Source organism: Macaca nemestrina, chromosome 3 (assembly GCF_043159975.1).
Source record: "Macaca nemestrina isolate mMacNem1 chromosome 3, mMacNem.hap1, whole genome shotgun sequence".
NCBI classification, from domain to species: Eukaryota; Metazoa; Chordata; class Mammalia; order Primates; family Cercopithecidae; genus Macaca; species Macaca nemestrina.
Window position 1 is genome coordinate 23,624,660 of NC_092127.1, and position 13,913 is coordinate 23,638,572.

A 13,913-nucleotide genomic window follows, 5' to 3' on the forward strand; every position below is an offset into this window, starting at 1 on the left:
ATGCACAGCACACACAGGCCTGACATAAAACTATCCAGTAAATAATCACCTACAAAAAAGCACCAATAAACACTAGGAGAGCTACAACAGAGATAATTTTCTGTTTCCATAAACATGCAAATATTTAAATATCATTAATGGTGAAAACTTGGAAGCAGGATTCAAAATCATACAAGAAAGTTGTGTTACTGTGTGTAATTAATCACCTTAAAATTTTGTTAGAGTAGTATCATGTCGAATTTCATCTGCAAATATCAACAACCATTCCATGAGAGAAACAGTGGACAAGAAGGACACTTACAAATATCGAGACACACTCACAGGAAGATAAGATGAGGAGCATGTCAATTGAAATTACTTGAATTTAGAGCTAGAAAGATTGCAATGCACACATTATTTTAAGTGACTTCTCCATTTGTTACAGACAGATGAACTGGGAGTCGGAAAACGAGTTTTAGTCCATTTCTGTCCTTGAGCAAGTCCCTAGGCTTATCAGCAATAGTTAGATCACATTCCTAATAGATTTTTCCCTGAGGGAGACTGCTACTATTCTTCACATTTTCTGTTCTCAGAATTGCAGAGTCATAACTGAATCTTTTCATTAACAGAGGGTTGCCTATAAAAGGCGAAATGCCTATGCTCAACGCTCATTGCCTGAAGTCATTTTTATATTATCTCCAAATAATGCTATAATTAAAATTTTAAAAGATGTCAAGTTCCCAAATGTGCTAATTTTTTCAGGTATAAAGTCCTACTAATATTGCTGTTATGCTTAACTCATTTAAAGAAAAGAAACTCTTCTGAGCGGAATACTCTTAGCTTTGCTTCCTCACTTAAAATTAAGAAATTGCATCATGTATACCTATGCAGACTTGCAGACTTGTGCTCAAATATGTCATATAAAATTAAGTTTGGTTTTACTATCATATAAACTAAATCATTGTGGTTAATCTAGTAACAAATCTCATTTAGTCCAAGAAAATAACACCAAGCTATCGTTGGACCATATATCTTCTAGAAAATGTCTATGCCACTATATTCTGAATTACCTGAAAATAAATAAAGCCACACATAATTCTACATAATGTTCAAATGGTCTCATGTTGGCTTCCTAATTTCTTTATTTGCTTTAATATTACTTCATTGTATTGCTCTTTAAATATACCCTTGAATAAGTGTAGCATATTACACTGATTTTTACAGAGCAGCTTATAAATTATTTTGCTATAAAATCCAACGACTTCTTAATTTTTAAGCTACGGCATTTTCATGACTCATTTATGATATTTAGTCAGAATTGATAGATGAGAGTTTCTTAATTTTATGAGCATGGAAGTGATGTGAATTATTCTGCTAAAAAGTTCTTAGAGACATCCCTTCAATGTTATTTCTTAAATCTAAAAAGTGTTTGTTTTAAAAATCTGAGGCTATGTGCAAGGAAAGCTAAAATCTCTTATGCAATTATTTTATTAGACAATGATATGTTGAAAATAATACTATAAATATATTATTTCATTTTATGTTAAAACTTAAATATATTTGTCTTTTTCCTGATGTATCACTTAACTGAAAGAAAGCTAGAGTTTTATTTTTAATAGCTTTCTTTTCCAAATACTATAGAATCACTTATTACCAAATATTATTTTTTACTATTACTGAGTTCCTTGAAAATTCTTAGAAGTTCTTGGAAAAAGAATGTGGAACAAATAGCTGAACATGTTATATTCTATGTTAAGGTTTCATAAAGCCACAACTAATTCTGAAATTTTTAGAACACTAGCTATAAACATAACCATTTTAGACTACGTGTTTATAAAATATCTCTTGATTGATGTATATAATATATTAACATCTTTATTAGATTGCCTCTAATAAAATATTTGGGAATTTAACTCAATTTGATACGCTTGTATTAATATTAACTTGTAGTAATATTTATTAACTAATGAAGAAATAGGTGTCTATCAGGCAATGTTTGCAAACTAGAAATATTTGGCTAACAGTAATAGGTGGAAACATGATAGGAGCTTTTTTTCTTTTAAATTTATTTTTATATTTTAATTAAAAGAAAACTCTGAGAAGAAAATGGAGAAAACGATAATGCATCGTCTTTCCACCCTAACCAAGCATTCTTGGTATTTTCATATGGCAAATTTCAGGTTTGTTCCAACCTGCATTCTTAGCTATCTAGACAGTGCATGCACTGTTTTATGCCTAGATTTCCATTAACATTTTACCGCCCACAACATCTTACACCATGAATGGCTGAACCATCTTTGTAGCACAGAAGAGTCCACAACGTGCATTTGCCATAACTTATTTATGATTTTCCTGTTGTCGCAATATCAGCTAGCTCCAAATTTCTGTCACTATCACATCATTTTGAAATTCGTTTTCCAGATTTCGAGATATTTCTTGATGAAAGAGTCCCATGAATGGGATTTCTGGGGCAAATGGAGTAGTCATTTTAATGACTCTTGAAATTTCATTCTGTAGAATTTGTGACAATAAATCCAGTAACACACTTTGTCAAAGCCCCCCATAGTGAGTTTTAACATTTAAAAAAAACTTAGATGTTGTTTGTGAACTATAGTATCTTTATAGTTGGCATACTTACTTTCTAATAATGTAGTTACAGTGAATTACTTGGCTTTTGACATATGATTATATATTATCACACTGAAAGCATTATTAGAACTCTAATATTTGCAATGTGAACAGACATCAATTAAAATGGATAATCTTCTGTAAATTATGACTTCATAAGATCATCATAATGAGGACACTTATTCACCTAAACTCTTATTTTCTGCCATCTCTTGATATAACAATAGCAATTTATTACAAACATGTTTTTAACCTTCCCTTTTTCTGGGCAAACATCTTTCCTGCTAACAGAAACTCCCAGGAAATTAAATGTGAAAGAGATCTAATCACTCATCCAGAACCACAGTATTTTAAATATCAATCTGACAAACAGCCAAGACTTTTTAATGATTCACAAAGTGAACCCTGAAAATTTATACTTAATAATAATTGTCTTGGACTTTTACAAAACAATAATCTAATAAAGAAGTGAAAATTATATCCGCTGTTGTTTTCCAGGTCATAAGGAAAAGAACTAATGCCATTTGCCAAGGTCATGATCAGTTCTTATGGTTAAGAGAATGGTCTTCAGACCAAGAGATACTAGGTTTAAATGCTCTTTGACACCGAGAAGCTTACTTAACTCCTCAGCTGCCTCATCTGTCATATAAATATGTGAATATAACAATATAAAATGAAATTTTGGGGTTTAATTTCTTCATGAACTTCATTGTTCAGTTTAGTTAACTAATGATCAAACAATCTAGGCTAGACTCTTTGAAAAGTATTGTCATGTTAATTGATTTATATATATATGTATTTTAAGTGCACTGATAAATACTTAAAACATGGATGATTGTATGAAATCAATCATACAATCATCCATGTTTTAAGTATGCATCAGTGAACATGATTTACAGCAAGTTACCTGTTATTGGCTCAAGTACTACCAAGGTGCTCAGTTAATTTTACAAAGCACAGTTCCACAGAGATAAAGAATAAAGACCATATATGCTCATGTGGTAGAGAACAGTATCTTCTGCACAAGCCTTCAGAGCTGTATTTCAAAGAATTAAGGAAGCATCTCTTATATTTCAACAGTACTGTTTCTAAGGACATGAATAATCTGTTTTTATAATTTGGAAATTTTTTTCTTACCAAAAATATCAGAAAGCAAATTTTAAATTTTCTGAGTAACTAAATTTAATCATACTTTGTAGTCAGTATTTGTAGCATGTTTCTTGTCTTAAAACAATTTAAAATTAAATATAAGACTAAAGTAACATAAAAAGGATCCTGAATACATTATTTTTAAAAATTATTTTAGATTCATGTGGTACATGTGCAGGTTACATGAGAATTTTGCGCAATGTTAGGGTTTGGGGTTTCTATTGAACCCATCACCCAAATAGTGAACACAGTACTCACTAGTAACTTCAATTATTATGACAAAATTCATTTTCTTCATAATTTCCATTTTTAAAATAAATATTTAGATAGCGCTAAGATAAGTAACCTGTCTCTACCTAAATGCTGGGTCACTTAAACTTCATAAAACACATAATATTTATAAAACAGTGAAGTCTTAAAAAGTCTCATTTTCATTAAAATATTAAAACTGTACTTTGAATAATATGAAACTTAAATGAATACCTGAGAGGCATTTGTAAAAGGTCATTTAAACTGGGAATAAAGAAGGAAATGAGAAAATGGGAGTCGAGGTCCATTGTATTCTGAAGGCACTTTTCTGTATGACTTGGAACTCAATGGAGCTTGTGAACCATTAACTTCAATTACACTGAAAACCCCAAACAAACCCTGGACATTGTAAATCTCATTAATTTTAAACACATGAGGACCAGAATAAATGGCCTTTGAATTAACTCAATCCAAATTACTAATATTAAAAAATAATTGGAATTCAATTGCTCTAAATTGCTTGCTAGTTGCAAAGACAGAATAGATTGCTATACTAAGGTTTGTTACAATTTTATCTACTTGAGAAGTTTCAAAATAATGTTTTTATAAAGTATGATACTGAGATTGAGAAAAAAATTTTCTTGTTTTTTTTTTATATATTTCCATAAAATCTGGGGAGTTTTATAAAATTTCAGATCTTTAAGAAGGAAATTTTACTTTGAGTTGCTTAAACTAAATGTTAAATTCCGAACACAAAAGTGCAAACCATTAAATACAGCTAACAATATATTATATTTAGTAAAATTATAATTTCCGTGTTTCTAGGTTTCTTACCGCAACCATTTCTATAACGATGAGGCTAAGCACAATTTTAATATTAGCCTAATAATAATGAAAATATATGAAAATAGGAAGAAATACATTGCTAAATAAAAAGATATAAAAGTGCTGCTAAAATGAGACTACGTTTTCCAAACACAAAGAAAAATTATTTTGAAAAATCTGCCCCTTTTTGGAGGTCTTGTATCATTATTTCCATCCACCTGTAGAGAGCAAAGTCACTGTATAAAAGTATTACTATAATTAAAAGTGTTGTTTGTACCAGCCTTTATAATATCTGACTAGATTTTATGTAAGATTTAATTGTTTGCAGGCAACATTTCATCAGGGCCCCTCTTATTAATATCCTAATGTTAACTAAAATATTACTAAACCTATGTCAAATGGTAAGGTCTTCTTCTTCAAGTTACATTTGCAGAAAACGATGAAAAATAGATCACATACCACTTAATCCAATCCACATTGAAAATCTGTAATATACACACACAACATGTGAATACTTATACCTGAGAAAAAATGTGCTTTGAAGCCCTTCTTGGATACAGTATTGTCAGATTTGAATTCGATTCTCATATTGTTGAACTGGGATGTGATCACCTCAGGCACTTCAGCGCCACAGAATTTGCCATGCAATTTAGAATCAGAGGAAAGACCACTCCAGATCTCCACATAATCATATTTGCAAACCTAGAAAAAAATGTGGTTATCAGTTGCCAGATGTGTGAGTACAAGATGATTGACATTTAGCTTAGAAAAATGTATCTTGTTTTTCCCATTTTACTCTTATGGTAGTCAAACTAGAACTAACAGGTAAGGAAAAAATCAGGCCAGACACGGTGGCTCGCTCCTGTAATCCTAGCACACAACTACTATCAATAGAAATAGCTCTTTCCATTGTAGAGATGAGAAAACTGAAGTTCAGAGATTTTTATACAGCTCGTCCAAAATGATGCTTGTCATACATACATGGCACTGCGGTGATTAACAAAAAGGAGTTTGGCTTAGTCCAGTGCTGTCTCCCAGAAACACCACATTCTAATGAGAACAGCACCATTAGTAACTTTAAAAGAGAAAGAGGGATACTTGATGTATAATAATAAAGGTTATTTGCCTTTTAAACTTACTAACGGGACTGATATTTCTTAATTTCTTTTTGTTGCTGAGTGCTGTGAAGTTACTCTGTAGGACTGCTGCAGGACTGCAAACACATAGGAACGCTATTCTGTGCAAAGGAGGTAAGAATTTATATTAAAATAAGATAGCCTCATTCTGATTTATATATAATATACCAACACCACCAAAATGGAAGAAGCTAAATGAATACCAGGTATTTTTAAGCAATTTTATGGTCACTAACAGATGTTTCCATAATACACTTTTCCAAAGTTCCAACAGGGCACACGTTCAAGAACAAATCTTGCATGAATGACCTTATTACATAAATGTGTAATTAGCAAGGTTTAACAATGCATATGATTGAACCCTGGGGCATGATCTGTGCTTTGAAATATGTCAACTCAAATTACTGGTTCTTGTGATATTAATTAGGTGATAAATAAGCAAAATGCTGCTAGGGAAAATGAAATAAGTTTTCTACTGACTTTGTTACAATTGCAATTTTTGTTTGGAGAGTTCCAACATAGTATAAAAGACTGTTTCCAAGGCTAAAGATGTCGCCATTGACTTTCCTTTGCAATATCAATATAATGAATAAAATAATGATGTTTTAAGCCTAACCCATTATTCTGTAAGTCAAGTTTTTGCTCAGGCCTTTTATTTTAAATAGCTAAGTTGTCAAACTATGAACATACAGAGAATTCTGTAACAGCTTTCTACACAGTAGCACCATTATAAATTAAAGAACACAAGAATATGTGAACAGAGTTTGTAAAGAGCCCTTCTATGAATGGTGACCCTATGAGAATAATGCTTAAAGAACACAAAACCTTAGTTACATAAAGCCATCTCCCCTGCTTTCTCCTGAACGCAGACCTCTAGACTTACTACAAATATCTATCGATTAATAAATCAAAATGTCACGCCCAACACAGTAATAGCTTAAGGGAAAACAATGGGAGTAGATGTGATTCAACACTAAATTCATATCAAATTGCAGAATTGGTAAGGACATTCCCATTTTCAAAAGGTGCATTTTCAAAAGGTGTAGCTCAAAAAAAAAAACACCTCTCTAAAAATAGTATAAAAATTATTTTCTTTACTTATTAAAAGAAAATGATATTTCAGGTGGATAAAGTATGTTAAAATGATAAATTGCAGTCTTATTATAAAACTTACATATAATGTTAAAAAGAAGCTCAAGTGGCTCATTGAGTTCCAAGATTCTACAATTCCTTGAAATATGTAAGTTCATCCCTTTCTTTTTTTTTTTTTTTTTTTTTTTTTTTACTTTTTAAAATTATACTTAAATTCTAGTGTACATGTGCACAACATGCAGGTTTGTTATGTATGTATACATGTGCCATGTTGGTGTGCTGCACCCATTAACTCATCATTTACATTAGGTATATCTCCTAATGCTATCCTGCCCCTTTAACCCCACTCCACAACAGGCCCCTATGTGTGATGTTTTCCACCCTGTTTCCAAGTGTTCTCATTGTTAAGTTACCACCTATGAGTGAGAACATGCAGTGTTTGGTTTTCTGTCCTTGCGATAGCTTGCTGAGAATGATGGTTTCCACCTTCATCCATGTCCCTACAAAGGACATGAACTCATCCTTTTTTATGACTGTATAGTATTCCATGGTGTATATGTGCCACATTTTCTTAATCCAGCCTGTCATTGATGCACATTTGGGTTGGTTCCAAGTCTTTGCTATTGTGAATAGTGCCACAATAAACATGTGTGTACATGTGTCTTTATAGCAGCATGATTTATAATCGTTTGGCTATATACCCAGTGATGGGATAGCTGGGTCAAATGGTATTTCTAGTTCTAGACCCTTCAGGAATCACCACACTGTCTTCCATAATGGTTGAACTTTATGGTTTACGGCCCAATCAACAGTGTAAAAGCATTCCTATTTCTCCACATCCTCGCCAGCACCTGTTGTTTCCTGACTTTTTAATGATCACCATTCTAACTGGAGTGAGATGGTATCTCATTGTGGTTTTGATCTGCATTTTTCTGATGGCGAGTGATGATGAGCATTTTTTCACGTGTCTGTTGGCTGCATAAATGTCTTCTTTTGAGAAGTGTCTGTTCATATCCTTCACCCACTTTTTGATGGTGTTCTTTGATTTTTTCTTGTAAATTTTTTTAAGTTCTTTGTAGATTCTGGATAATAGCCCTTTGTCAGATGGGTAGATTGTAAAAATTTTATCCCATTCTGTAGGTTGCCTGTTCACTCTAATGGTAGCAAATCAATAAACGTAATCCATCATATAAACAGAACCAAAGACAAAAACCACATGATTATCTCAATAGATGTAGAAAAGGCCTTCGACAAAATTCGACAGCCCTTCATGCTAAAAACTCTGAATATACTAGATATTGATGGGATGTATCTCAAAATAATAAGAGTTATTTATGAGAAACCCACAGCCAATATCATACTGAATGGGCAAAAACTGGAAGCATTCCCTTTGAAAACTGGCACAAGACAGGGATGCCCTTTCTCACCACTTCTATTCAACATAGTGTTGGAAGTTCTGGCCAGGGCAATCAGGCAGGAGAAAGAAATAAAGGGTATGCAATGAGAAAAAGAGGAAGTCAAATTGTCCCTGTTGCAGATGGTGTGATTGTATATTTAGAAAACCCCTTCATCTCAGCCCCAAATCTCCTTAAGCTGATAAGTAACTTCAGCAAAGTCTCAGGATATAAAATCAATGTGCAAAAATCACAAGCATTCTATACACCAATAACAGACAAACAGAGAGCCAAATCATGAGTGAACTCCCTTTCACAATTGCTTCAAAGAAAATAAAATACCTAGGAATCCAACTTACAAGGGATGTGAAGGTCCTTTTCAAGAAGAACTATATGCCACTGCTCAACAAAATAAAAGAGGACACAAACAAATGGAAGAACATACCATGCTCATGGATAGGAATAATCAATATAATGAAAATGGCCATACTGCCAAAGGTAATTTATAGATTCAATGCCATCCCCATCAAGCTATCAATGACTTTCTTCACAGAATTGGAAAAAACTACTTTAAAGTTCATATGGAACCAAAAAGGAGCCCACATTGCCAGGACAATCCTAAGCCAAAAGAACAAAGCTGGACGCATCATGCTACCTGACTTCAAACTATACTACAAGGCTACAGGAACCAAAACAGCATGGTACTGGTACCAAAACAGAGTTGAAGACCAACGGAACAGAACAGAGCCCTCAGAAATAATACCCCACATTTTCAACCATCTGATCTTTGACAAACCTGACAAAAACAAGAAATGGGGAAGGGATTATCTATTTAACAAATGGTGTTGAGAAAACTGACTAGCCATATGTAGAAAGCTGAAGCTGGATCCCTCCCTTACACCTTCTACAAAAATTAATTCAAGATGGATTAAAGACTTAAATGTTAGACCGAAAACCATAAAAACCCTAGAAGAAAACCTAGGCAATACCATTCAGGACATAGGCATGAGCAAGGACTTCATGACTAAAACACCAAAAGCAATGGCAACAAAAGCGAAAATTGACAAATGAGATCTAATAAAACTAAAAGGCTTCTGCACAGCAAAATTTCATCACATTTCAAACTTTAATTATCTTTAAGGGAACATAGAAGTCAGCTACCTCTTTTTTACCCAAAAGCCACTAGTAAAAAGCTAAAACTTCCTTGGTTACTACAGGTAGAATTAAGAGGAAAAAAAATTAAAAGGAAAGAGGCCAGGCGCTATGGCTTATGCCTGTAATCCCAGCACTTTGGAAGGCTGAGGCAGGCAGATCACTTGAGGTCAGGAGTTCAAGACTGGCCTTGCCAACATAGTGAAACCCAAGCTCTACTAAATACAAAAATTAGCTGGGTGTGGTGGTGCATGCCTGTAATCCCAGCTATTCAGGAGGCTGAGGCAGGAAGAATTGTTTGAGCCTGGGAGGTGGAGGTTGCAGTGAGCCAAGATAGCACCACTGCTCTCTAGCCTGGGCAACAGAGTGGGACTCCATCTCAAAAAAAAAAAAAAAAAAAAGGAAAGAAGGAAAAGTAGGCAGTAAAAAAGGAAGAAGCAAAGATAGACACACAAAAGCAAAACTATGGTATAAAACCCACAAATACTACCAACAATTATTGCTTCAGTGGCACAGATACATTACATTTCTGTTCTCTGATATACATCAGAGACAAAAGTGTCCAACTGACATACATCAAAGAAAAAGTAATTTTTGTGGGTTAATTTTATTTTATAAATGGATAAAAATCATGTTCATTTAATAAACATCAAAAACGTTGTTCAGAGAAAGGATGCAAAGGAAGTCAGAAAAAGAAGAGAACGTACAGAAGATTAAACAAAACAAACGTTTATAACCTTTCCTCTGGAATTAAACCAGTGTTGACCAGTCATACAAAGGACATTTTTCTAAAAGTTCCCATTTCAGGCTTGACATTCCATTTGAATTTGATGTGTGTGTGTGTGTGCACTAGCACAAGGGAATTTTCAAATAAATGATTTCACTTGTTTAAATGTAATCACCTGACAGAAACTGTACCTTTAGTAGAGTAAGCTATATTCTGTATAAAAAAAAAAGATAGCTTTAGATAAATATATCTTTTACTGAAATTAAAAAATTAATCTTTCTTTCTTTGTGAACTACGAGCACATTCATAATGAAAAGCTATGTATATAATGACAATATACCCATTTCCATAAGTAAAATATGCCATGTTCTTCCAAATGATATTTTTGTTATGACTCAGCCAGAGGGTTTTGGTTATTTTTTCTAGAAGTGTCTATGTGACATGAAGGTGATACTAAACACTCCATAGTTATTTAAGAAATCAAGAAAATGGTAAATATTAAATACACTAAATAAAAACTCCCTCTAGGTAATCTTCAATCTTCCAGAAAGAGTCTAAATTATCATCCAATGCCAACAAGATTCATAAGCAGTTGCAGAAATGAGCAGTAGGACAAAGAAAGAATACAATGTCTATGCTATTTTACTGTATCTTTCTTTTTCTTCTTCTGTTTCTTTTTTTTTAAATTTGACAGTTTGCCTTCAGAGAGTTCCAAAACATGATTTTTAAAAATTACAGTTATTGTTCACTTACTTCATTGCCTTCCAATTCAAAAAACTCAAACTTCACAGAAATTCTGTACTGGGTTGGTGCAACCACTTGCCACACACAGTTCTTATTAGGAGGATACTCCTTGGGCCAGCCGGGGGTGGTTATGGTGCCGTTAAGTTTGGTAAGAAGTCCACCACAAGCGGCTAGAAGAAAAGAAAAGAAAAAGGTATATTCTCCCCATAAAGTCACCCACTTCTTAGCACCTGTCCATTAATTAATACCAAAACACCTCAGCACTAAATTTCAACCATCTTCTGCATTTTAATATCCAGAAATGGCAGTCTCTGTTCCTTGGTCTTTATACAAGTACTGTAGTCATTAAATCTCATTTTTAAAGTGTTATTTTGTAGCTTAAGAGCCGAGAATATTATGGCCGTACTAAATTTTAGTAGCTTTAAAGTAGGGGGAGCAATTTAAAAAGAGGAAAAAAAAACCTGGATCTCAGTTTTCTTATCTTTAGAGTTGGTCTAAGAATATCTTGTAGTGCCTTGGCCACTGTAGAATTAAGGAAAAAATAATTTTTTTTTTGTCAGAATTGAGAAGGGTGTTAGGAGATTTAAGGAAAATATACATGTAAAGCATGATATAGGCTGATGTAATAAAACCGAATCAATTGTTCATTTCCTCAAACTTTTTTTCGAAGACAAGTAACTCAATATTACCTGAGCTACCAGACAAGATAAATTAAGGTAAATAGAACATACTTGTTATTCCAAAAAGTCCCATTTAAATACTGATTTTCTTTTTAAATAGATCTATGATGATTTACTTTTAAAAGGTTCTATTTAAATTTCTTCTCTTCCTTATTGACAGTGAAATTAGCAAAATCATGGTATCCAAAAGCAAGCTGAGTGAAAAGAACATACACTGTACACTGTTCATAATTAATTCCTAAGGAGTCAAGAGTTACCTAAAATAACTGGTCCCTTTTTTGTCTTTGTGCGTGTATGTGTGTGTGTGTGTGTATACACATATACACATATGCTATATTTGAGTACATACAAACACTACCTGTACATTTACCACTTTCTTGGTAAATTGTGATAAAGTTAGTATTTCTAGTTGCTCCACAAAAACAGTAGTCTTGTTATTTTTTGATTGTCTCATATACAATGTCCTCTTTTAAAAATATACTGCTGCATTACTAGGTCTTTTTTATTCTGGTAAAGGGGGAAAATTAGTAGTTTAATAGGTGGGATAGAGACTTCTGGAAGTCAAATAGGAAAGTTCAAACTTTTAAAAAGAAACAGGAAGTCTCTGATTTTTGCTGAATAGGTCAGCAGAGGGGTATGCATTAAGCAAATAATGCTTTCCCCTTTGCCACTTATTATATCCTCTATTACAGGTACAGTAGAAAACGGGTGCTCATTTTCAGAGGACTGACATTTTGGAGGGAGACACCAACAGTAAACCAATAAATACATAAATATAAATAATGTTAAACTGCTACACATTCTATGAAGATGAACTTTGCCGAAATTTTTAAAGAGGAATAAAGGAGGAATAGACTGGAGGAAGAAAGATCTTCCAATTCATCCTGCCTGTAATAGCAGTATGGGGCCTGTGATAGGATGGAGGTAGGGAAAGTAAAAAGGAGTTAGCTTTAAAATCTGAAGGAAGAGATCATAGGTAATGATAACAAAACATTGTACAAGGAACCTCATCTTAGAATGTAAATAGGAAATGCAGATAACTATGACAAATATGTCTTTTAAAAAAATCAATCATTTATTAATAAAACACATATTTATATCCTGCTTTATGCCTGACTGTGCTAGATGTTAGAGATGTACAGATGATTCTGACTCAGGACTTCTCATTTTAATAAGGGAGACATACCTATAGACTATATTAAGAAAAGGTAAAAACAAATGATGGATAGATGGATGGATGAAGAAATGGGAGGATGAATAGATAGATAGATGGGTGAGTGAAATTCTAGATCTAGATAGAGACGGAAATATATCTAGATATATTAACGTACATATACATGGTGGGCTGATATGACAGACGAATGAATGAATGATGGTAGGATGGATAGATAAAAGTCTAGATCTAGACAGAGATAATTACAGATATATTAATATATACAAACACAGTGGCCTGGTGAATGGATGGATGGATGGATGGATGAAAGGAAGGATGGATATAAAACTAGGTCTAGATGTAGATTTATGTATAGATGAATCTAGATAGAAACAGATATAGATAAATTTATTTATATATGTGTATATATGTGAAATGGTTTGGCTGTTTCCCCACCCAAATCTCATCTTGAATGATAGCTCCCATAATTCCCACATGTCATGGGAGGGATCTGGTGGGAGGTAACTGAATCATGGTGGGGGGAGTCTTTTCCATGCTGTTCTCACAATAGTGAGAAAGTCTTACAAAATCTGATGGTTTTATAAAAAGGAGTCCCCTGCACATGCTCTCTGGCCTGCTGCCACATACGACGTGCCTTTGCTCTTCTTTCGTCTTCTCCCATGACTGTGAGGCCTCCCCAGCCATGTGGAACTGTGAGTACATTAAATCTCTTTCCATTATAAATCACCCAGTCTTGGGTATGTTTTCATTAGCATAATAAATATGTTAATATGTCTGTATTAGCAGCGTGAGAATGGACTAATACAGTGTGTTTTACATATGTAAACAAGGTGGTCTGGTAGTCAAAGGAGGAAAGGATCGATTCTATAAAAAGAATCCAGGTGAGGTTTCACATCAGCTGTGACTATGAATTGAGTCTTACTAATTGAAGAAAGAGGTCACTATAGGATAAAGGGAAGGAAAGAGGAAAACAGATAGAGAATG

General features: G+C 33.4%; 1 protein-coding gene across 2 annotated transcripts in view; it reads right to left on the minus strand.

The window, feature by feature from the left end:
• The window catches only part of LOC105466716 (tolloid like 1), a 226,004-nt gene that overhangs the window by 31,580 nt on the left and 180,511 nt on the right, over positions 1-13,913 (minus strand). For both annotated transcript variants that reach the window (XM_011715828.3, XM_011715829.3), the window contains 2 exons: positions 11,085-11,245; positions 5,352-5,532 (listed from right to left, as the gene is read on the minus strand). In XM_011715828.3, the coding sequence (XP_011714130.1) occupies positions 5,352-5,532; positions 11,085-11,245 (342 nt within the window). The remainder of the gene's footprint in view (positions 1-5,351; positions 5,533-11,084; positions 11,246-13,913) is intronic.